Source organism: Cervus canadensis, chromosome 13 (assembly GCF_019320065.1).
Source record: "Cervus canadensis isolate Bull #8, Minnesota chromosome 13, ASM1932006v1, whole genome shotgun sequence".
NCBI classification, from domain to species: domain Eukaryota; kingdom Metazoa; phylum Chordata; class Mammalia; order Artiodactyla; family Cervidae; genus Cervus; species Cervus canadensis.
This window is the reverse complement of record NC_057398.1, coordinates 4,593,049-4,615,193: the sequence shown is the minus strand read 5'-3', so window position 1 is coordinate 4,615,193 and position 22,145 is coordinate 4,593,049. Positions and strand designations below refer to the sequence as shown.

The 22,145-nt window shown below is 39.6% G+C and overlaps 1 protein-coding gene across 2 annotated transcripts in view; it reads right to left on the bottom strand.

Annotated features, from left to right (window-relative positions):
- Positions 1-20,057, bottom strand: part of ZBTB41 (zinc finger and BTB domain containing 41) — a 35,663-nt gene extending 15,606 nt beyond the window's left edge. Inside the window, exons 1-7 of one of the 2 annotated variants that reach the window (XM_043485248.1) lie at positions 19,919-20,057; positions 17,803-19,042; positions 7,927-8,134; positions 7,173-7,242; positions 5,059-5,206; positions 2,678-2,807; positions 604-699 (exon numbers count right to left, since the gene is read on the bottom strand). In XM_043485248.1, coding sequence (XP_043341183.1) covers positions 604-699; positions 2,678-2,807; positions 5,059-5,206; positions 7,173-7,242; positions 7,927-8,134; positions 17,803-18,925 — 1,775 coding nt within the window. In that variant the 5' untranslated portion in view covers positions 18,926-19,042; positions 19,919-20,057. Of the gene's footprint in view, positions 1-603; positions 700-2,677; positions 2,808-5,058; positions 5,207-7,172; positions 7,243-7,926; positions 8,135-17,802; positions 19,043-19,687; positions 19,807-19,918 lie in introns of those variants that run through there. The other variant, XM_043485249.1, reaches the window with a different exon arrangement.
- Between the last annotated feature and the right edge of the window lie 2,088 nt (positions 20,058-22,145).

Below are 22,145 nucleotides of genomic sequence, written 5' to 3'. Positions count from 1 at the left end.
AAAACAGGACATAATAAATAGTGTAAAAACTAAAATCCTGAGAACACTGATAAGATTTAAAATTGTATACATATTTCACAATAAGTAGTCATCTATTATTTATTCATTTAAAAACAACTTTTCATAAATTGCAAAAGTAGTCAGCATTCAGCTGTAAAAATAATCACTTAAGTTACAACTTATTTTCAGAAAAGTTTCTAAAATTGAGAATCCTCGAGTTTTCAATTTTGTCATATTTTTGTAACAAAAACATTCTTTGATAATTAGGACTGAAAAAATACACCAACTTTAGAACTCCAGAGTTTTCACGAATTTTGATTCAAAGAAAAGTAATGAAATATTTAAATAAAAATGACTCAGTAAAGCATTACTCTTAGTGATAAGGAAATATATTAACATTTCATTCTACAGAATGAAGACAATATTAAAAGGCATAAAGAAAAGGCAAAAGTCTATAAAGTTTTCTGCACAGCTTTGCTTCATCGCAAACGTCAAAACATGTCTCAATTAATCAAAAAACTAACACAATGTTAAGAAAAGAGAGTATAAAATGGAAATAGAATTTTATCTTACTTAATATAGGGGGGAAATGGCTTGACCTACCTGTATGAGCTTCCATGACGAAAACTTTGTCCACAGATACTACAGAGATGAGGCTTTTCTCCACTATGGATTCTCAAATGTTCTTTCAAAGTAGTTCTGTATTTTTAAAAAAAAGTATACATATAAATATGCAACTACAAATTTCTTAATGCCAACCTAATACAGAAACAAAGATTTCTAGAAAGCTTACTAAAAAGTTGTTAAAGCTAACATGTCAACTGTTCCCCTTTTCCTACAACATTTCTGCTTTTTATTGGATTAGTTGCACCAGTATACAAACATGTTTATTATGTCTCTCTTCTTAAAAAAAGCAAATAATTTAGCTTTGGCTTCCTTTACTAGTGGTTTGCTCAAAGATTTAATATATAGCTTATGTAAACGTCTAAGACATACAAATGAAAAATGCTCAATGTCACTACTGAATTTTAGTGACAATTCAGTAAAACTGATGTTAAATTTTAGTGGATAGAGTTTAACAATATATAAGAAATCCAGTTTATCAGTACTATTCCTTTCCAATATGTGCTCACAACTTATTAAAGTAATGTTTTAAGCCAGAGAAAACTTCACAGACAATTGCCATTTCCAGATGGCAATGTTACACAGGGAAACCATGTAAAGGATATTAATTGTTGCCAGTCCTAAATCCTCCAGTCCTACCAACCGTGGATGGGTCACTGTGTAGCCACTGTTATATTATAGCTCTAATATTCGGAGATTCCCCACACACATAAACTAAAGGATGAGGAAGGGCAGACAAAGTTATCTTGAGGGGAAAGAAAGGAAAGCATGGTATGTCTGACCATGGAGGGCCTCTGCCTGTCATGACCACTGGTTTTATTTCAGCCCACGTCCAGTGGGCATGAAGGTGAATGTGAACTGGAGGCAGAGCTCCAGCAGTAGGGGGTTTCCCCCACCAAGCCCACCAACACCAGGAAAACTATTCCTAGACCCTAACAGGTAAAAAGATGGAAAGGCTGTTTTCCTTCTCAGTTTGTTTGTTTTTTATTTCTACAGAAAGACCTTTAAGGGAAAAAATAATTTATAATGTATAAGATATACTTTATGTTTTACTAACCTCGTAAATACAGCTTTTCATATAAATGTAGCATACTGAGTTTCCTGCCGTTGTACCCATTTGTTCTTTGAGGAAAGTGTCACTTCAATGGTTTTAAAGTAATGAACTTCTCTATACTGGAGAGTAGTAATACACACACGGTTTAAGAAGAGTGTGGTATGCAGGATGAGGCAGAGAACACTCCCGTCACTACAACACTTTCACGTGCTCTCCTTGGTCTCCTCTCCCGCACGTCCCTCCCAGAAACAGCGGTGTCAGTCAGTCTTCCTGTCTTTGCTTACTGCCCGTGTAGCACACATCACTAAGCAGCGCATCGTACTGTGCCGTGTCTGGGGCTCCCTGCTCTGTGTCCGACTGTGTGACCCCAAGCGGTTCTGCCCCTGCGGGAGGGTGGCTGTCCAGCAGCAGGCCTGGTCGGGGACAGAGGAGAACCCACGGCTCTGACTTCACTTGTAGAGCAGTTCTGACTCTCCTGCTCCTTACTCCGCCTGCCCTTCACCCTGGTTCCAGAGGCCTCTGGGCCCGCCGGCTCCCGCACCTTCTGTGGACTCTGCAAGGAGACAAGGCTCTCCATTTCTCCATAACGGCTCTGGTATCTGTCTTCCTCAGACCTGCTAGGTCAGTTCCCACTGATACTGCTTTTGCGCCTCCAAACCTGGGCTGCTCCTGTTGCTGTCCTGTCTCACCGTCTTTGTAGCTTATGTCTTCAAAATGAATGAATGAATGAATGATTGAACAAACAACCTTTAATTTATATTTAGTGGGGTTCCAGAAAGAGACAAAATGATGTCTCTTGTTAAATTCACCATCTAAATTTGAAAATCCTGACTTCACATCACCTTCCGTAACATTTTATGTAATTTCTTTTATCCTTAAGTTTCAAATTAAAGCATAATTCAAGTATCTTATGTTACCTTAAACTTTGTAAAATATATTCATTGATCATTTCTACATAACAGTACTGGGATTTTTCTGGGTATTTAGATAATTCCTCACCTTTCTCGTACTGATTTTCCACAGATAAAGCAAGTCCATTTTCTCTTTCCACCATGGGTACACTCTATATGGCGTTTCAAATTTCCAGTGTCATTAAACTGGCGACCACATATATCACATGGGAAAGGACCTACAAAGGAAGAAATAGTTTGCATCTAAAGTTTAAGAACAGATACTAAGTTAAATTTAACACCTGTGTTATAAATTCATACCTCCCACTACCAGTGCACATATAACACAACCAATTATCTATTTACAGTTTTCTCTTTCCTTCTATTTAGTCCCAGCAGACAGGGTACATCTCTAGATCTCCAGAGATGAGTATGGCACCAGGCATCTGGAAGAATAAATGCTGAATAAACCAATGGGTTCATAAACTGAAATGGCCGACTCCTAGCTTGAAATGAGACTGGGTCAAAGTAAAAAATGCTAACTACCAAATTTTGGGGGGGAAAGAGGTAATAAGAAACTTTCAAAGAATAAACAGGACTTAAAAGAGCTCATGGTTTGGAAATATACTGTTGCTCCTCATAACCAAAAAAATGTAACGGTATTGTCTAGACTGAAAGTACTGTGGTACATTTCTGTTTAGTCTTACAAAATTAAGCACAAATTTCTTACAGTAATATTGACCTTTAACTGGAGTCAAAACGTCACCATGATTTTACCAAATAAATGACTGGAGAGAAGACAGAATTCTACTGAAGGGCAAACCAAAAGGTAGACAAAGGATGTGTGAAAAAGTATGGTGTGCTTGCTGTGCCCTGCCCACTGAACCCCACCCTGAAGAATCTGCAATTTCAACCAACTCCAGACAGAAAATATTTGAAAACAATTCCATAAAGTTCCAAAGAGCAAAACTTGAATTTGCCAGGCCCTGGCAACCATTTACATAGTATCTATATTGTATTTTGTTGTTGTTTACATGCTAAGTCATGTCTGACTCTTTTATGACCCCAAGAACTGTAGACTGCCAGGCTCCTCTGTCCATGGGATTTCCCCAGGCAAGAATACCAGCGTGGGTTGCCATTTCCTTCTCCAAGGTATTCTCCTGACCCAGGGATCAAACCTGGGTATCCTGCTTGACAGGCAGATTCTTTACCACTGAGCTACCAGGGAAACCCACATTGTATTTACAACTATTTAATTAGCATATACATTGTATTAGGTATTGTAAGTAATCAAAAAATGATTTAAAGCATGCAGGGGGATTTGCACGTTATATGCAAATATTACCCCACTTTATATGAGAGACTTGGGCATCCTCAGATTTGGGTGTCTGGGGAGGTCTTGGAACCAACCCCCACGGATACTGAGGGGCAACTGTATTCCTCATTGTGCACAGAGAGCCTTGAAAATATTTGAAGACAGCTGTTCTGTCTCTCTTTCCCAAATAAAATATTTCAAGGTCCTTCAAAAGTTTTCCAGATGACATGATCTTAAGGCCCTATGTTGCCATAATTACCCACCTCTGGAATATATGTCAATATCCATCCTGAATGTGGTATCCATAAATGAATGCGATGTTCCAGATCAATTTAAAATCAGTGAGATGATGACCTTCCTAATTCTGAACAGTATGTTTTCACTAATGTAGCTTAAAACTACAGTTGCTTTTGTCAGTCATATGACATTACTGGTTCAGACAGTATCTAAAAAGCCTCTGCTACTAATAAGCCCGTCTGAAAACTGAGGCATCTGGATTCTACCATTTTACAGCTCTGCAACTCCCAATGACTGGAAGTCAGATCATTCCCGTATGGACAACTTTGTATTTATTCATAATTAATTTTAACTTAATTTGTTCTAACTTTTTTTGACAGTGGATTTTTTTTTACATTTTTATTTTCTGCTACCAGTCCCCCTGCGAGCTTTATGTCATGCTGCATTATTGATGAAACCTGAAGTATATGATCTTTTATCCAAGTTGTCAATAAAAACAGTGAATAGGACAGGGAAAAGGCTACTTGGATGATGATAATTCATAACTGGGATTAAACTGTCATAAATGTACCTATCTGGAACACAAGTCTCCACTGTGGCCACAAGCAGGAGGGAGAGAACTCAGCAAATACAGCACTGCATTCCAAGTATACTAAGTTTACTGCACTCTCTGAAAAATGAGGGTTTTCTAAAAGAAACAAAAATGCATACCCCAGGCACTCACAAACCTATCCGACAATCAACTGTGAATAATTGCAGTTCTGACCACGAACACACCTGCCACCAAAAAACAAAACAAACCCAGTGTGTACTCATCTCCAAGAACCCCACCCCACTCCACGAGCTCCCCTCCTAAGTGGCCCCACAGATGCAGTCTCCCCAGCAAAACGTGCTCACCAACAGTGGCTGTGATGCTCCTAGAAAAGTAACCTGCTTACCCAGATGGAACTTTTCTTGATGTTTCAACCGTGCAAATCGTGATTTGAAATGTTCTTCACAATAGGTGCACTTAAAAGGTTTGTCTTGAGAATGGAGAATCATATGTTCCTCCAAGTGCGGTCTTCGAGTAAAAGATTTCTTACAAATCTAAAGGAAAATGCACATAAAATGTGAGGGAACGCGACTCTAAAATAAAAATATAAAGCTTTGATGATAAAAAAACATATAAATTCAAGTAGTTAGAAATTTCTCCCAAAGGAAAATTACCAAAAGTATAATCAACTGATTGTACAGAAAAAAAAGAATGCCTTGAAGAATTACGTGTGCTGTGCTTAGTCGCTCAGTCCTGTCACGACGCTTTGCAACCCCATGGACTGCAACCTGCCAGGCTCCTCTGTCCATGAGGATTCTCCAGGCAAGAATACTAGAGTGGGTTGCCATACCCTCCTCCAGGGGATCTTCCCAATCCAGGGTTTGAATGAACCCAGGTCTCCACACTGCAGGCAGATTCTTTACCGACTGAGCCACCAAGGAAGCCCCAGAGGAATTATAGCAAGAAATTATTTTAAATTAGTACTAAAGGTAGGTGAATTTCAACATCTTACATTTCTAATAGGCTAATTCCTCAGATTATACAGTAATCTTAATCCTGGTCAACATTTCTAAATTCATTAACTGTATATTTGAGAATTAATTATATGTCATACTAGCCATTTATTTGATTAGGAATTGGAATAAAAAAACCTCACAAAAATTACTTAAAAGTTTATCTCTTAAAGTGGTCAGAAAGAATAGACACAACTTTTTAAACAATCTGGTAGACATCAAAATTTAGAAAGTGGGGTGGGGGGACAGGTTGCTGTAATAACAACACATGTACAATACACCAGGTGTAACAACATGGCATGTACTAAACATCAACTGGAACACAGCATGTACTATATACCAGGCACAAAGCTAAGTGATTCTCACAACAAACCTAGGAGGTAGATACAATTATTATCATTTTACATGTGAGAATGATAAAACTCAGTAAGGTAAGAAAACCATCTTATAATAAGATCCAAATAATTAACTTCAATTCCTAGAAGCTGAGATCAGAGAAATGGTGAGAACGCTGTCATACACATAAACTGAGCCTCGGACTAAAGAAGACAAAATGATGGCTGGTGACTCATTTAAACAGTATTTACCTATTTAATGAAAAACTACTTTAGAGGGTATGGAAGAATAAAAAATACCTACAAATTCATTGCTTCTCCTATCATTGTAAAATGGAGACTGATTCCACTTCCCTGAAATTTTCCCTAGCTGGAGTGGCTTGTGTGACCAACAGAACATACTGGAAGTAGTGCTCTGAGACTTCCAAAGTGAGGCCGTAAAAAGCCTGATACTGTTCACCTCAGCTTCCCGGAACACTCTTTCCCTCCTGGAGCCCAGCTGCCATACTGGAAGGAAGCTCAAGCAGCCCCAGGAAGCGGCCCCAGCCAGCGGCCGGGCAAAGCTCCCAGCTACAGACCAACACCAGCTTCTGGCCTGGTGAATGAGGCACTTTGGGAGCAGCTCCAGACCAGACCAGACCAGACCAGACCAGACCAGACCAGACCAGACCAGACCAGACAGACCACCTATCAGCTGAAAACGACTGAGTGACTTCAGCTGGAACCATGTGGAACAGAAGAATTACCTAGCAAAATCCTGCCCTACTGCTATTACTGACCCACAAAATGATGAGATGAAAATGAAACAGTAATTTAAGGCCACTAAGTTTTCAGGTGGTTTGACATATAGCAACTGATAATCAGAAGTGGAGGGAAAATTCTAACATTTTATATTGTATGCAACAGTAATGTCACGGTTTATATAGGCAACTATAGAAACATGTTATAGTGGTTACAACAAAAATAAAATCTAGGATTTCTATTTTCCAGGTCCATCATCCAAAAAGTAACTCATACCAGGCTTGATTTGCAAAAATATTAGGATAACACTGTATAAAAGATTCTAAAAGTGATATAAGCTAAGTTTATATTACTTTAAAATTTAATTACTTTCACAAAAGTTCACACTACATTTAATTTGAGGTTTTCTACTACAAATTAAAATCTCTTACATCACATTTCCAACTTTCACTCTTAGTCTTCTTAATGGAAATAAATTCCTGTGCATTTTCAGGATGAAATCTACAAGAAAAAAAATTAAAAGACTGTTAGGAAAAGATGATATTAGTTAAGTCAGTACTCTATTTGACATGTTAACAGTGATTATAAGAATCAAGCAGTGATTCCTTAATTAGAGACAGGCACATTTGAGTATTTTAAGAATCGCTATCATTTTAATATATGAATGTGTGTGCCTAAGTTTATGCAGAAATAGTCAAAAGTAAAATGTAATCATTTTAAATATATTCAGGAACCTATCTATTCACAGAGAATCTTCAAGGCAACTCATTTGACTTTAGTCCATAGTTCAGTAAATTTAATTTCTCAGTTAAATATAAATATTCTCTCACAAATTTTTATATACTAAAGACAAAGCTGAGCATGAGGAATAAGTTTTCTGGAGTTGTATAATCATATATGTTGAAAATATACTTGTCAAAACCCAAGACACAAAACCAAGGATAATAAAAATGCTGTTTCTTAAACTTCTAGAGTATAGATTGTTGTTTTTGTTTCAACCTCAAAAAACTTAACCTCACAAGTATGAACTAATATTTGCTATTCTTTTCTTAAAAAATTTGTCAACTAGAAAATTTTAAGCAATGAAAGGACTGGAGACAAGCACTCCATAGATGTATTTAGCTCACTACATATTAAAATTAGAAGGCACATTAAAGTCTACTATGGAAGCAAGATCATACTTGCCTCTTAACATGCTTGGCTAAAGTCTTCTTGCTTGCATGAAGTTTATTACAATAAGGGCACTTGTGCTCCTTCTTATGAAATTCTGTTTCATTACTGTGCTTCTTTCTGTGAACAGTTAGGTTAGACTTTGTCGAATAGCGCTGGTGACAAATATCACACTCAAAGGGCTTCTCACCTGTGTGAACACGTGTGTGGCTCTCATATTTCCCTATGAAGAGACAGAAATTAAAATTAAATTCAGTACATTTACTACACAGTGACTGAAATTAGACAGTGGAATAAAATCTCATGATCAACAGTACATTTAACAGACACAAATTGAAAGGAACTTACAGGTTAGCAGACCTTTTAAAAATATCACAAAAGGCAACATAATATGTTATATAGCTCACATATTTTCATCTCTCTTCCCACAGAAGGTAATCTGGAAAGGGTACTACAAATCTGGCATTACTCAACAAAATGTATCCTTTGCTACAGCCCATTCATACAAGACTTCTCCAACTTGTTAGACATTAGGACACAAGAACATCACCTGGACTTGACTGCATGCTTAACACGAAGTTACTAAGGCCAACATAGTTAGGGAATAAAGAGAAGTAAGGAAATGACAAAATGCATGGGTATAATGCAGACACCTGGAGGCATATTAATGTGAGATCTGTATTATATTCTGAATATAATGTCCTAAATTATAGGACCTAATAACCTAAATGTCCATTAACAGATGAATGGATTAAAAAGATGTTGTATGTATGTACACATGTATACACACACACACACACACATATAATGAACTATTACCCACCCATAAAAAAATGATGAAATACTGCCATTTGTATCAACATGGATGGACCCTAAGATTATCATACTAAGTAAGTCAAAGAAAGTCAAATATGACAAAGTCACCTATCATATGACAGGTGAATCTAAAAATAATACAAATAAAGTTATTTACAAACAGAAACAGACTCACATACCTAACAAACCTATCATGGAAAAGAATTTATATATATATAAAACTGAGTAATTTTGTTGTACACCTGAAACTAACACAATATTGTAAATCAAATATAGTTCAATAAAAAAAAATTGAAAAAAAGAAATTTAATACAGCTTGTCCAAAGAGAAAAGTAACAATTAAAAAATGAAATAAAGGATACATTTTGGCTTAATTTTTATTTATATTCCTAGTTATGGTAGTGGTGGTATGTTTACTTGCTAAGCTGTGTCTGACTTTTTGCGACCCCATGGACTGCAGCTGGCCAGGCTCCTCTGTCCATGGCATTCTCCAGGCAAAAATACTGGAGTGGGTTGCCATTTTCTTCTCCAGGGGATCTTCTGGATCCAGGGATCGAACCCACATCTCTTGTTTCTAGTGCACTGGCAGGCAGATTCTTTACCACTGAGCCATCTTATACTAAAAGCCTTTTGCATCATTATTTAGAATATACAATTCCACATTAGAGGCAGACCAATATCAATGATAGGGGCAGAGACCCTGGATCCAGGCACCTGGACATGAATTACGACACTTTAAATTGCAGGCTATCTGACCTTGGACAAGTACCTTTCCTCAAATCTTTCTTATTTGAAAAAGATAATACTGGAATAATGAAAATATGCACAAATAAAAATGGAATAATAGTATTTACTTCAGAGGATTATCATAATAATAAGTCAATTAATACACATAAGACACTACTGTTTTCTAACCCATTATAAGGTATCAATTAACACTGGCTATTATTATTACACTGTAATCAAAGTTGTGAATATGCACATCTAGTAGCATAAAATAGAAATTTTAACTAAGGATACTTCTGAGTGAAAGGCAACAGAAAGAAAAAAAAAACACTATAAATATGAAGAGTAATTTTCTATGATAAGCTTAGCTTTGCTTTGTCCTGAAAAAATATATATACAAACATTTTTCTTCAGGTGAAAGCTAATAGGAAAGTATAACATTTCACCCATACACTTTAAAAAAATGCCAAGTCCTATATGTATCATGGAGATTAGATGAAACACAAAATATTCTAAGGCCACTGAGGAGAAAAGATAATCATAATTATCTGTCTACCTTCACCAACTTATCACATGTATCTAAACATGACTTTTGGAGTACAGCTGCTTCACACGGCTGGGCTAGTCTCTGCTGTGCAGCCATGTGAACCAGCTGCATGCAGACATCTCTCCCCTCCCTCCTGGGCCTCTCTCCCACCCACCCCACCCCTCGAGGTCATCACAGAGCACCATGCTGAGCTGCCGGCGCAATGCAGCAGGCTTCCCCTGCCCATCTATTTTACACATGCTAGTGTATATATGTGCATCTTACCTCCCAGTCCACCCTCCCCTTCCCACCCACCCCAGGGTCCACGAGTCTGTTCTCTACATCTGCCTCTCTTCCTGCCCTGCAAATAGGTTCATCTGTACCATTTTCCTAGATCCCACACATGTGCATTAATACACGTTATTTTTTCTGACTTACTTCACTCTGTATGACAGACTCTAGGTCCATCTACATCACTCCAAATGACTCAATTTCACTCCTGTTTATGGCTGAGTAATATTCCACTGTACATATATACCACATCTTCCTTATCTATTCATCTGTTGATGGACATTTAGACATACTGTGTTCTTGGATTAGAAGAATCAATATTGTAAAAATGACTATACTACCCAAAGCAATCTACAGATTCAACACAATCTCTATCAAACTACCAATGGCATTTTTCACAGAACTAGATCAAAAAATTTTACTTAGTATAAAAACACAAAAGACCTCAAATAGCCAAAGCGATCTTGAGAAAGAAAACCAGAGCTGGAGCAATCAGGCGCCCTGACTTCAGACTACATTACAAAGCTACAGTAATCAAAACAGTATGGTACTGGCACAAAAACAGAAATATAGATGAGTGGAACATGATAGGAAGTCCAGCAACAAAGCAAAGCACCTATGATCCCCTAATCTTTGACAAAGTTGGCAAGAATATACAATGTAGAAAAGGCAGCCTCTTTAGTAAGTGGTGCTGGGAAAACTGGACATGTAACAGAGAGAAATTAGAACATTTCTTAACAGCATACACAAAAATAAACTCAAAATGGATTAAAGACCTAATGCAAGGCCAGACACTGTAAAACTCTTTGAGGAAAACAGAGGCAGAACAACACTCTTTGACATAAATCGCAGCAAGATCCTTTTTGACCCATCTCCTAGAGTAATGAGAATAAAAGCAAAAATAAACAAATGGGACTTAATTAAACTTAAATATGATTAAATTTAATAAACACAAAGTGTATTATCTAAAAATTAACTGCACTGCACTTACATAACAATACTGAAGAAAGGGAACCAAGGTATTTCCCTTAATTGAGGAGGGAAGGATAACATTATAAGCAAAGAAAAACCAAAACATGATAAAAAATCCACAAGGTATTTAAGCACAGACCGTATGACCATCTTTTGCTTCTCTGGTGGTTCAGATAGTAAAGAATCTGCTTACAACACATGAGACTATGGTTCCATCCCTGGGTCAGGAAGATGTCCTGGACAAGAGAATGGCTACCCATTCCAGTATTCTTGCCTGGAGAATTCCATGAACAGAGGCGCCTTTGTGACCATGGGGTCACAAAGAGTTGGACCCAACTGACCAACTAAACATGCACATACATATTAATATGCATATAGCATAATTATGTATTTCTAACCTTGAACTATCCAAAAAAAGTTGGAAAAGCATGTATTTTTATTATTTTTTTGCAGGATATAACCAGAATAATACTGCTATAACATAATCTCTTGGGGGAAGTGTTTTCTGAGTTGATTTTAATCTTTCTCTATTATAATATGGCATGCTTGAATTATACTCAAATTAAATTAATTAAAAAAGTATAGCATGCTTGTACTGGATTCCACATTTTTACACATTTATGGGATATCAGAAAAGGCACAGAATCCAAACATTATCAATATGTACTCAGTTCAGTTCAGTTCAGTTCAGTTCAGTTGCTCAGTCGTGTCCAACTGTGCGATCCCATGAATCGCAGCACGTCAGGCCTCCCTGTCCATCACCAACTCCCGGAGTTTACTCAAACTCATGTCCATCGAGTTGGTGATGCCATCCAGCCATCTCATCCTCTGTCGTCCCCTTCTCCTCCTGCCCCCAATCCCTCCCAGCATCAGGGTCTTTTCCAATGAGTCAACTCTTCGCATGAGGTGGCCAAAGTATTGTAGTTTCAGCGTCAGCATCAGTCCTTCCAATGAACACCCAGGACTGATCTCCTTTAGGATGGACTGGTTGGATCTCCTTGCAGTGCAAGGGACTCTCAAGAGTCAATATGTACTAATAACCCACAATTTTAATTTGGCAAAGATAGAGGTCATTTTATGGAATTAAAACAAAAAAATTTTCTGTGATTGTAAAAGTTTTCACGTTTCACATTTTTCATAAGCTTGCTTTTTAAATTATGTAAATAATGAATCAAGAGTATACAGTATGATTTTTAAATGACTAAGTTACAAGTGATTTTTGGAAAGGGCTATTCTTACTGGGGGATTGATTGACTGCATACTTAGCACAGAGTCTCAGAACTGAAAGCTAACTTAACCTCCTACTATTCAAGTCTCCTGATTTTTACCCAAGTGACTGGGAAGAGCAACTTAATAAAAATCTTAGATTATAAGAAAAATCTTCCCCCAAACCTTTTATTTTCTATGAAAATACCTGTGTTGGGAAGATGTTAAATTAACAATTAGTAGAATTTCCCCTTTATTTAGAGTCAAGAAAGTCTTGCTTGCAAATTAAGTTATATGTAGTTGAATAATAAAGCCATAAGTGGCAGTTAAAGATGAAAACTACTTCCGATTGTTAAACTTTCATTTGCCTACAGACCAGAAGACTTAACAGGATTTGACCCCCAAAAAAGAAAACTGTTTTAAAATAAATTCAATAAAGTCCAAAGACACCTATGAAAATACATAAATTTGAATAATTCACTGTAACAATCAGAGTCTCTAAAATAAAAAACACATTTCTGTTATGTCAACTCAAATTTATGCATACAGGCACTGCAGGATATGCTATCTGCATGGCTTTGAATTTCTGAACAATAAGATACACAGCTTCTGAGGGAACACTGAACCACAAAGTCAGGTAAATGTACAAAGAAATCCCAGGTTTAAATCAACTGGTAGGTTGTTGAGGGTGGGGGTTCTCCTCGCATAAACACAGACAACAAATCTCTTTTCTTATCGGGTGGGGGGGGGAATTCAATAATAATGTATAAATCAAGTGTTTACTTCAAGATTATCAAATAAAGTTTCCATCAAAAAAACCCTTGGTGTTCCTTCACAGAATACTAAATTATGCCCAACCATTCTTGATCACCAATAGAAAATACATAATATTGAGAAATTTCATCCACAGAATTTTTCTGACTGAATCCCAATATGAATTATGTCCCAAATTAGGAGACACAGAATACACATATTTACACGTAACAAAACTTGACCTTGGGTTTCATTCCAAATGGGTCATGCAAACTTATTATCAGATTTCATATGGAGCTTTTCCAAAGAGAAACATCACCAAATTAGCTCATTATATATCTCATACACCAAATCTTAAAGTATACCTGAAATTTATTCATTTGGCATGGCATGAAGAACACTTCACTAAAATATTTAACTTTAAAGTAGAGAATTATGCCATAAGTCAAAACTCTTCCCTATTCAGAACCAACCAGAATCTGTCAGGATAGTCTAAACAAGTCACATTTTTTAAAAAGCTACAAAATATTTTCTGTTTCTAGAAGAGATCAAATTTAATCTAAGGAAATATTTTAGTTCCCAGTAGGAAGGACAGAAAAGACAAATCATCCAAATTTTTTTTCTCTCACTCCAATCTGTCATCTTTTCCCTATATGATTTTTGCCTTTTTACCCGGAGGTTTTCAGTTTAAGGGGGAAAGGTCAAAGGACTCTTATCTGCATGAGAATGAGCAGACAGGAGGACAGCTGGAGCCTCAGGAAAAACACTAATGGATCAGGAGTCTGACTCTGAGCATCTATGAAACACATCAAAAAAGATAAGAGATCCAAAGTGAGAGAATCAAATTAGTAAACTACATATGGTTCCAGAGCTTATTAGTTACCTCTCATAAACCCACTCTGAAACAGCAAGTTAAAGGCTTCTTACAAGTCAGATGTCAATCTTTCACTTTAATTCAATTAAACAGGAGCTTACTGAAAACTTACTATTTCATTTGAAATGACCTGGGGTATCATGAAGGATACTAACCAAAAGTAACAGACAATACCTTCCAGCTCACAATCTGATGAGGCAGGGAAATAACAACCAAAATCCTAGGTGGACATTTTAAAAACCTCCTAAAGAAATGTGGGTGATATGAGGGTTATTGGAAAGTAGCCCTAAAGAGGACTTCTGATAGAGATGATACAGGAGGATACTGAAGAATCACAGGTCTCCTCCATCTGCCTTTTCTTTTCATTCTACCCATCACCAGTCCACTGAAGCCTACAGCTCTGATCCAGCCTGTCCCGCATCCCGTTCCCAATGCCACTCATCTTCTTAGTTCAAGCCTGCAATAACCCTCTGCTCTTTCCAACTTCCTTCTCTTCCCTGAAGCCAGCCGACCTTTCTAAAACTCCTGTGGTGGTCATTTCCTCTGTTTTCTCAACTTTTTGTCACTTACTGGATAAAAACTCCTCTGCACTTCATACAAACCATTCAACACATGACCTCTGCTCACTTGCCAATCCTCATCTCTCATTACGCCTACTTGCCCACCCTGACAGAGAAGGCAATGGCACCCCACTCCAGTACCCTTGCCTGGAAAATCCCATGGACGGAGGAGCCTGGTAGGCTGCAGTCCACGGGGTCACTAAGAGTCAGACACGACTGAGTGACTTCACTTTCACTTTTCACTTTCATGCATTGGAGAAGGAAACGGCTCAAATGCTACCTGCTCCATGAAATCTTTCCCAATTCCCCTAAGCCTCTGTCCCTGTCCTGATAAGATTATCTTTATTATAATATAATTGTTTTTGCATGTATTCGTTAATCTGTAAGATTCTTGACAACAAAGAACATATCACTTCATAGGTGTTTAATGTCTGGCATAGTACAGACACTCAGAAACTATATTAATGATGAATAAGAGCCGCTAGCATTCACTGCACACCTAAATTTCACACAGTATTGTAATTTCATACTATATTCACACAAATTTCACAAAGATTATCCTATTTAATCCTCACAGTAACCCCCATGAGAAGGTACTATTAGCTATCATCCATTCTATCTGCGAAGAGACAAAAGTACACACAGGTGAAGTAACTCACATAAGACCTGGAATCAAAAATGCAGGCAGTCTGACATCATCACAGCTTACATCAATGCTTCGTAACCAGTGTGATAAAATCATAATCTCAATCTCTTCTCTCTTTCTCTGCACAGGGGAGAAGTCAGCAGCCCCAATGAGGCCAAGCAAAAGAGGGGTTAAATAAGAGGGGGATAATATAAAACACATTCAAAAAGGAGGCTGGAAATAAGCTGACAATGTCATCTATTGATTCCCACATTTATCTGATTATCTGAACTAACCTTTATTCAAAAAGCCAAAAAATGCCTTCTTAGTACATCAAGACCCTAACTTAGGCAGTATTTTCCCAAATAGTGTGCACAGAACTCTAGTTTCTGGGGGGTTTCCAAATGTCCCGTGATAAAGTTATCTAAGAAAATGACAGGTTAAGTAAAATTAACAGGTTTCTCTGCTAGAGAATTTGAGAGTGTTAACAGAGATTGAATATCGTCTTCCTTGTGTTACCTGAACACAGAACCCCTTGCTCACAATGCATCCCACAGGCCCAGTGTTGGATACAAGAGCCTGATATCTATCTGCTGGGCCCACAATGCCACTGGCAGACTGACCCTGCTCTCACACATCTCAAATCAAATTAGGCCAAATTAAGGAAATGGCAACCTATTCCAGTATCCTTGCCAGGAACAATCCCATGAACAGAGGAGCCTGGCGGGCTATAGTTCATGGAGTGGCAAGGAGCCGGACACGACTGAGCAACTGGGCACGACTGAGAACAAGGTATGATACAGGAAGCATGTGATAAGAATACAAAGTCTAAAAAAGCAGAATCAACTGGAAAGATGAAATACTGTCAGCTACCTCAATTCAAGAATGTTCTTCTGTTCCCTGTAATGCTCACAGTACATGTTCACAGCTCTACAAGAACATTTACCAGCCTTAGTTTAACAAGCTACTTGTATCCACACACTCTTCCAACTGACTAGTTGCTCAAAAAGTTACTCTATTCATTTGTACAGAAATTTAAACACAGTAAAAATAGCAATGAGTAATTATTCAGTTGGATTGTCAAGAGCATTCTAATTTAGAGAAAAATATTCAAAGGCATAAAAAAGAAAAAAAAAAGGTACCTACTGCTATGTCATAGTTTACACTGTTGAGTTTTGAGAGCAAATGATTACCAATACCTTATTTAACCAATTTCCTCCTAAGTCAATAACATAAATGAGTGAAGTGAAGTTGCTCAGTCATGTCTGACTCTGCAACCCCATGGACTGAAGCCTGCCAGACTCCTCTGTCCATGGGGTTTTCCAGGCAAGAATGCTGGAGTGGGTTGCTTTTCCTTCTCCAGCGGATCTTCCTGACCCAAGTATTGAACCTGGGTCTCCAGCACTGCAGGCAGGCTCTTTACCATCTGACCCACTAGGGACACATGGGGATATATTAAATGTATAAGTAATTTTACAAGGTCAAATAATACTTACCTGTTTCTTTTTCATTCTATGTGGTAAAATATATTCCCCAATTTCATAACTCCCATTTATATGTAAATAGGTGAACTGTTGCAATTTTAAAGTTCACATTATAAAGTCCATATAAGACACCTCCAAAAATTATTTTACTAGCAAGTAAGCTCTCTTGAAATTAAATATTCAGTGATTGCCTGCAATGCAGGAGACCCAGGTTCGATCCCTGGGTTAGGAAGATCCCCAGAGAAGGGAATGGGAACCCACTCCAGTATTCCTCCTTGGAGAATTCCATGGACAGAGGAGCCTAGTGGGCTATAGTCCATGCCGTCGCAAACAGTTAGACACAACTGAGCAACTAACACTTTTACTTTCATATGCTTTTCACTTTCATATCACTTTTCATATGCTTTTCATACACATGCTTTTCTAATAAAGAAAAAATTGATTTATTATTATAATAACCCAAGAATACTATTAGGATACTTCCTAAAGTCTCTGCCTACAGAATGAAGGCATTTCTTACATTTAGTAATTTAGTTTTATCCTTAACTATTCTTAATCTGAAACATCCCAGTTCTAAACAGTACTGGATACTGGAAAAGTGACTATATTTATAACTCACATATTACCACGCTCAAGGGGAAACAGTATAGGAATTATTAAATTACATACAATATGACCTATTTCAATTTTCTATGATGACTCAAAAATAGCACTTAAATGAAATTAAATTAGCATATAAATCAAAATGCTACATTCATAATTAATGACACTCTGGAATTTTTCATACTAAACACAGGAACTAATGAGCTACTGCCAGGGCATGAGGAAGAGAAAATAAAAGCTAATGTAAATACTTAATTCCTGAGTCACAACAAATTTATCATAATAGGATAAAATGCAGATCAAAAATCAAATACCCTCCATACTTTTCAAAAGTTATTTTCAAAGCTTAGTTTTTAATTATCACCTTTAAAATATCCATAAAAAGTAAATTATTAGAGACAAGAAACATGCTTTTTTTTCTTATTAGAGACAAGAAACAAGCTTTTTTTTCTTACCTATGCGGTCAAATGTCTTATCACATTTGGGGCACTGCAGTATTTTTTTGTTACTGTTCTGAATGATTACAGGGGTTAACCCCTCATGAATGCTTCCGACAGAATCACCGGCCTCTGGCTCCTCTTCTGCATCATTCTGATCTTTTTCACTCTGTTCTTCAATGTCAGAATATTCATCTGACATTTCCTCCTCTAGCTCATCTTCTTCAGCATTATATTCACTTCCGGGATCCTCAGAATCATTTCTATCTAACTTTTCCTTATCAAAACTGTCTTGATTCAAATTGTCTGACCCATCACCACTTTCTTGCTCATCATCACTGGTGTCGTCAAACTTAAGAGGGCACTTTCGATTCCGTTTTGATCTTCTTGTGGAAAAACTTCTCTCCAGCATTTTTAACCCATGTTTTTTCCCTAATAAAAGGGACCTATGGGTTTTCGACAAATGATTCTCTAAAGACTTCTTATAACAAAAATGTCTACTACAGAATTTACACTGATGATTACTTGATAGTCTTCCAGTTAATTCACTTAGTGTTTCTTCTGGTGATGACTTTTCAGTTAGCTCAGACTGAAAAGTGGCAACATTTTCGTTATTTAGCAGCTTAACTGCATCTATAATATCCAGAAATTTTGCAGCCTCTAAAACAAGAGGGATTTCATATTTGTACACAAAAAATTCTGATGTGTAAAGAAATTCAAGCAAATGCTGAAAAACGGAGTGCGTTACGTGATCCAGGGTGACAACATCCGTGCTCGGATTTTTGCTCAAACATGCATGGAAATAACTACTGCCAACAGCAACGACAACTTTATGGGCACTAAATTCTTTTCCTTCTACTATGATAAGTAAGTCACAGAAAGACGGTTGCTTCTGCCTGTCATCATTCAAATACTTCAGCAAGTTCTTATTGTACTGCAAAGAACTCAGAAGTTTTCTCTGATCCGGGGAGGGAGGAAGTTCCTGATAACAGCGCAGGGCTTCAGGAGCTGGTCTTTCTGTGGAATGAGTGTAGGTTACTTGGTCACACTCCGCTACAACATTTCCTTCCGGGGAATCTTTATGGTAGCCTAGATGGATCTTCTCGTCAAGATGTGAAGTAACCTTTCTCCTCTTCTTCATTGCAGTACAACGGTTTCAGAACAAGAAACTTCATAAGTGTCTTGAGAGATTTATGAAGGAAAACAAGATTGTCTGGGATCACAGCTTCTGGAGGGGCGTGCCCGAGGGTTGCATGGTCTGTGAAGAAGAGAGTAAGAACCACGTAAAACAACTCCACGGCCCAGCGATCCTAAATCACTCGCGGTACTGTCAACAAATCCTTCCTAAACGAGAAGTAAATAATGACAAAGTCACCGCTTCCACTCATTCGTGGCTGAGATTTTAGGGCGGAGAACGAGGAGGGCCGGGTTAGAAAAAGACAGCCAACAAAAGAATAATTTTGAAGGAGGAAGGGCACACCTTGCAGGCCCTATTCCCGAACAGAGTAGCGGGAAACGGGGCAGAAAGGGAGGCTCCCCCGCGTCCCCCGGGGAACAGGTTGAGGCGGCCACCTTCGCGATGCAAGGGCGCCGGGGCGCTGACACTCAGGCCGTCGCGGCCGCGGAACCCACGTTCTCCACCCCCCGCTCCCCGCCCACCATTAACACGCTTCCCCCGGGCCGTGAGGCGCACCTCATCCCGGTCGGCGAGCGTCCAAAGGCCGGAGGCGCCCGGCGGGACTGCCCCGGGAGCGGCACGGAGAGGAGGTCGGGGTCACCCGGGGAACGACCGCCAGAGCAGAGCCTCCCCGGACCCCTGCCGGGCCGAGACCGCGCGACCGAGGGCGACCCCCCGCCGCCCGCCCACCCGCTCCCGGCGCGGATGCCCCGCGCGTCCATTTACCCGGGAACGCAGGGCTCCCCGCTGGCTCCCGGCCGCCAAGCTCCACTCCGGGCGCGCTCGCTCCGGCGCCGAGCCACTTCCGGGTTCAGCCCCCGGCCCCGCCCGCCCTTCCCCTGCCGTCGCCCCGCCGCCGCCGCCGCGGCCACCGAACACGTCAGCCGCGCGCAGCCTCGCTGCCGCCCGACACCGCCCCCACCCAGCGCGCGGCCCTGCGCATGTGTGCGCGCTCACCGTCCCCGCGCATACTCCGTGATGCCCCCGCTCCTGAGCGACACCAGCGACTACACCGCGAGCCCGTTAGTCCAGGTTTTCGCGGCGGTTCTGTGGCCGCTGTGACCGAGCCAGTCTGGCCCTGGGGGACAGCCTTGCGGGGACCGGCGGAGGAGAAGACGAGGCGTAGTTGCGTAGGACTGGGCGGGGGCACCGCGGCGCGAGCGGACGGCGTCCTCCCGGCCTGGGGCAGTTCGCGGCGGCCCCTCAGCGGCTGGCGACCCCTCAGCGGCTGGCGACAGCGTCTCTGCCAACGCCGCACCGCGTCTGAAGAACCCAGCCGGACGCAGCTAACGCAGTTGCTCCTAAAATTAGTGTTTGACTTCTTACCGTCCACAGAAAAGTGTACGTATAAGCATACAGCTGGTAGGACAGGAAACAAAGCCGAAACAAGGAGAAAAGAAGGTCCACAGACTAACTTTTGGGGCCAGTGTCCAGGATTGTGCGTTTGTAGCACAGTCCCAGGTGATGCCGGGCTTGGTCCCCCGAAGACTACACGTTTAGTAGAGGGTCCTAGTCGTGTGGTTTTCCAGAACCCGTTCCCGGTTCCCCTTTGGATGGACCTGGTACAGAAAAGTTATTCCTGACACTTGTTAACGGTAAGGCAAACTTTGTTCAGTGGGATTTTGTCCTGGGGTGGGTAGAGACTGGGTTCAATTCCAGACCAGGAAGAGTGGGAATTTGCAGACCAGGAGCTGCCTGGGGGTGCAGGCATGTCAGTGGATGGAGAACTGCCGAGAGATAACGCGGGGTGTGGGGGGATTTTGGCTAAACTGACCCAACAGGATTCTGGTTGTAGGCAGGTGGGATTGGTTAGACATCACCTGGTGGGATGGGGTTGGGGAAGAGGTTAAGGAACCAGGTATCAGATATATAGAGGGTGGGGTATTCCTCCTAAACAGACCTAGCTGGATAATTGAGGAATGCAGAGACAAGTACAGAAGCTCAAAAGTGAGAACCTAACTGAGAAGGGAGTTTAGAGGAGCCTGATTAAAATTTGGTCAAGGAGAATCTTTGTTAGACCTCATCCAGTCAGTGGATCGTCTTAGAGCAAAGACTGAGCTTTCCAGCGAAGTTGTTCTCCTCAGGACTTCAACCTGAAAACTCTGCCTGGGTTTTCAGCCTGATGCCGTGAAGTGTCTGGACTGAAGATTGGAACATCAACTCTTACCTGAGTTTCCTATGGAAACTTCTATCCATAGGCCTGTCCTATGGATTTCAGACTTACTAGCCCCAAGAATCAACCATGCAAGTCAATTCCTTAGAATATCTATCTATCCTGTCAGTTCTGTTTTTCTGGAGAACCGTCACTGGTACACTAGCAATGAACAATAGGAAAATGAAATTGAAAAATAATGCCTTCGTATTTTCCTCAACCATGTGGCACCAACATCCAGGTCCCTAAGGTGTCAGAAGTCTTTGTCAAAGGAAGTAGCAGTGGGGTGGGTGCCCACAAGGAAAGCGCAGAGCCAGAAAGCGAAGACAGAAGGAAATCTACACTCTTGAGAACCTCTTTCCTATAGCTTCCTTTTGCTGATCTGTCATGGTCTTAATTCAACATCCTTTAAAAGGCTGTTTCACAAATTTATTTCTGAAAATGAAAATGTGTTTCTTCATTTACTCACTGAATATCCATTGAACAACTATTCTGTACCCTGCATGTAACATTTTAAATAAACTTAGTCATAAAAGGTGTTATTTGACAGCGTCAGAAATATAAAATACCTGGGAATATGAAATACCTGAGCACTCTCCCTAAAACACAATTCAGAGACATTAAAGAAGACCTAAATAATTGAAATATGTCATATTCATAGATTAGAAGAGTCCATATTGTAAAGATGGGGATTAAGGGACTTCTTTGTTGGTCCATTGTCTAAGACTGTGTGCCCCCAATGCAGGGGGCTGGAGTTTGAACTCTGGTCAGGGAACTAGATCCCACATGCTGCAACTGAGACCCAGTGTAGCTAAATACATATTTAAGAAAATCAAAAGGCAGATGAGGGGAATATATTTGAAAAACATATGTCCACCAAGTAAAAAGAACTATTACAGCTAATGAGAAGGAAAAAAAAAATATTTAAAATGAGTAAAATACTTGATCAGACATTTCTTGAAAAGAGATAAATATGTGAAAGGTATTATCTTTAAATTGCATCTTAAAGGAGATTCTAATTAAAGCCACAGT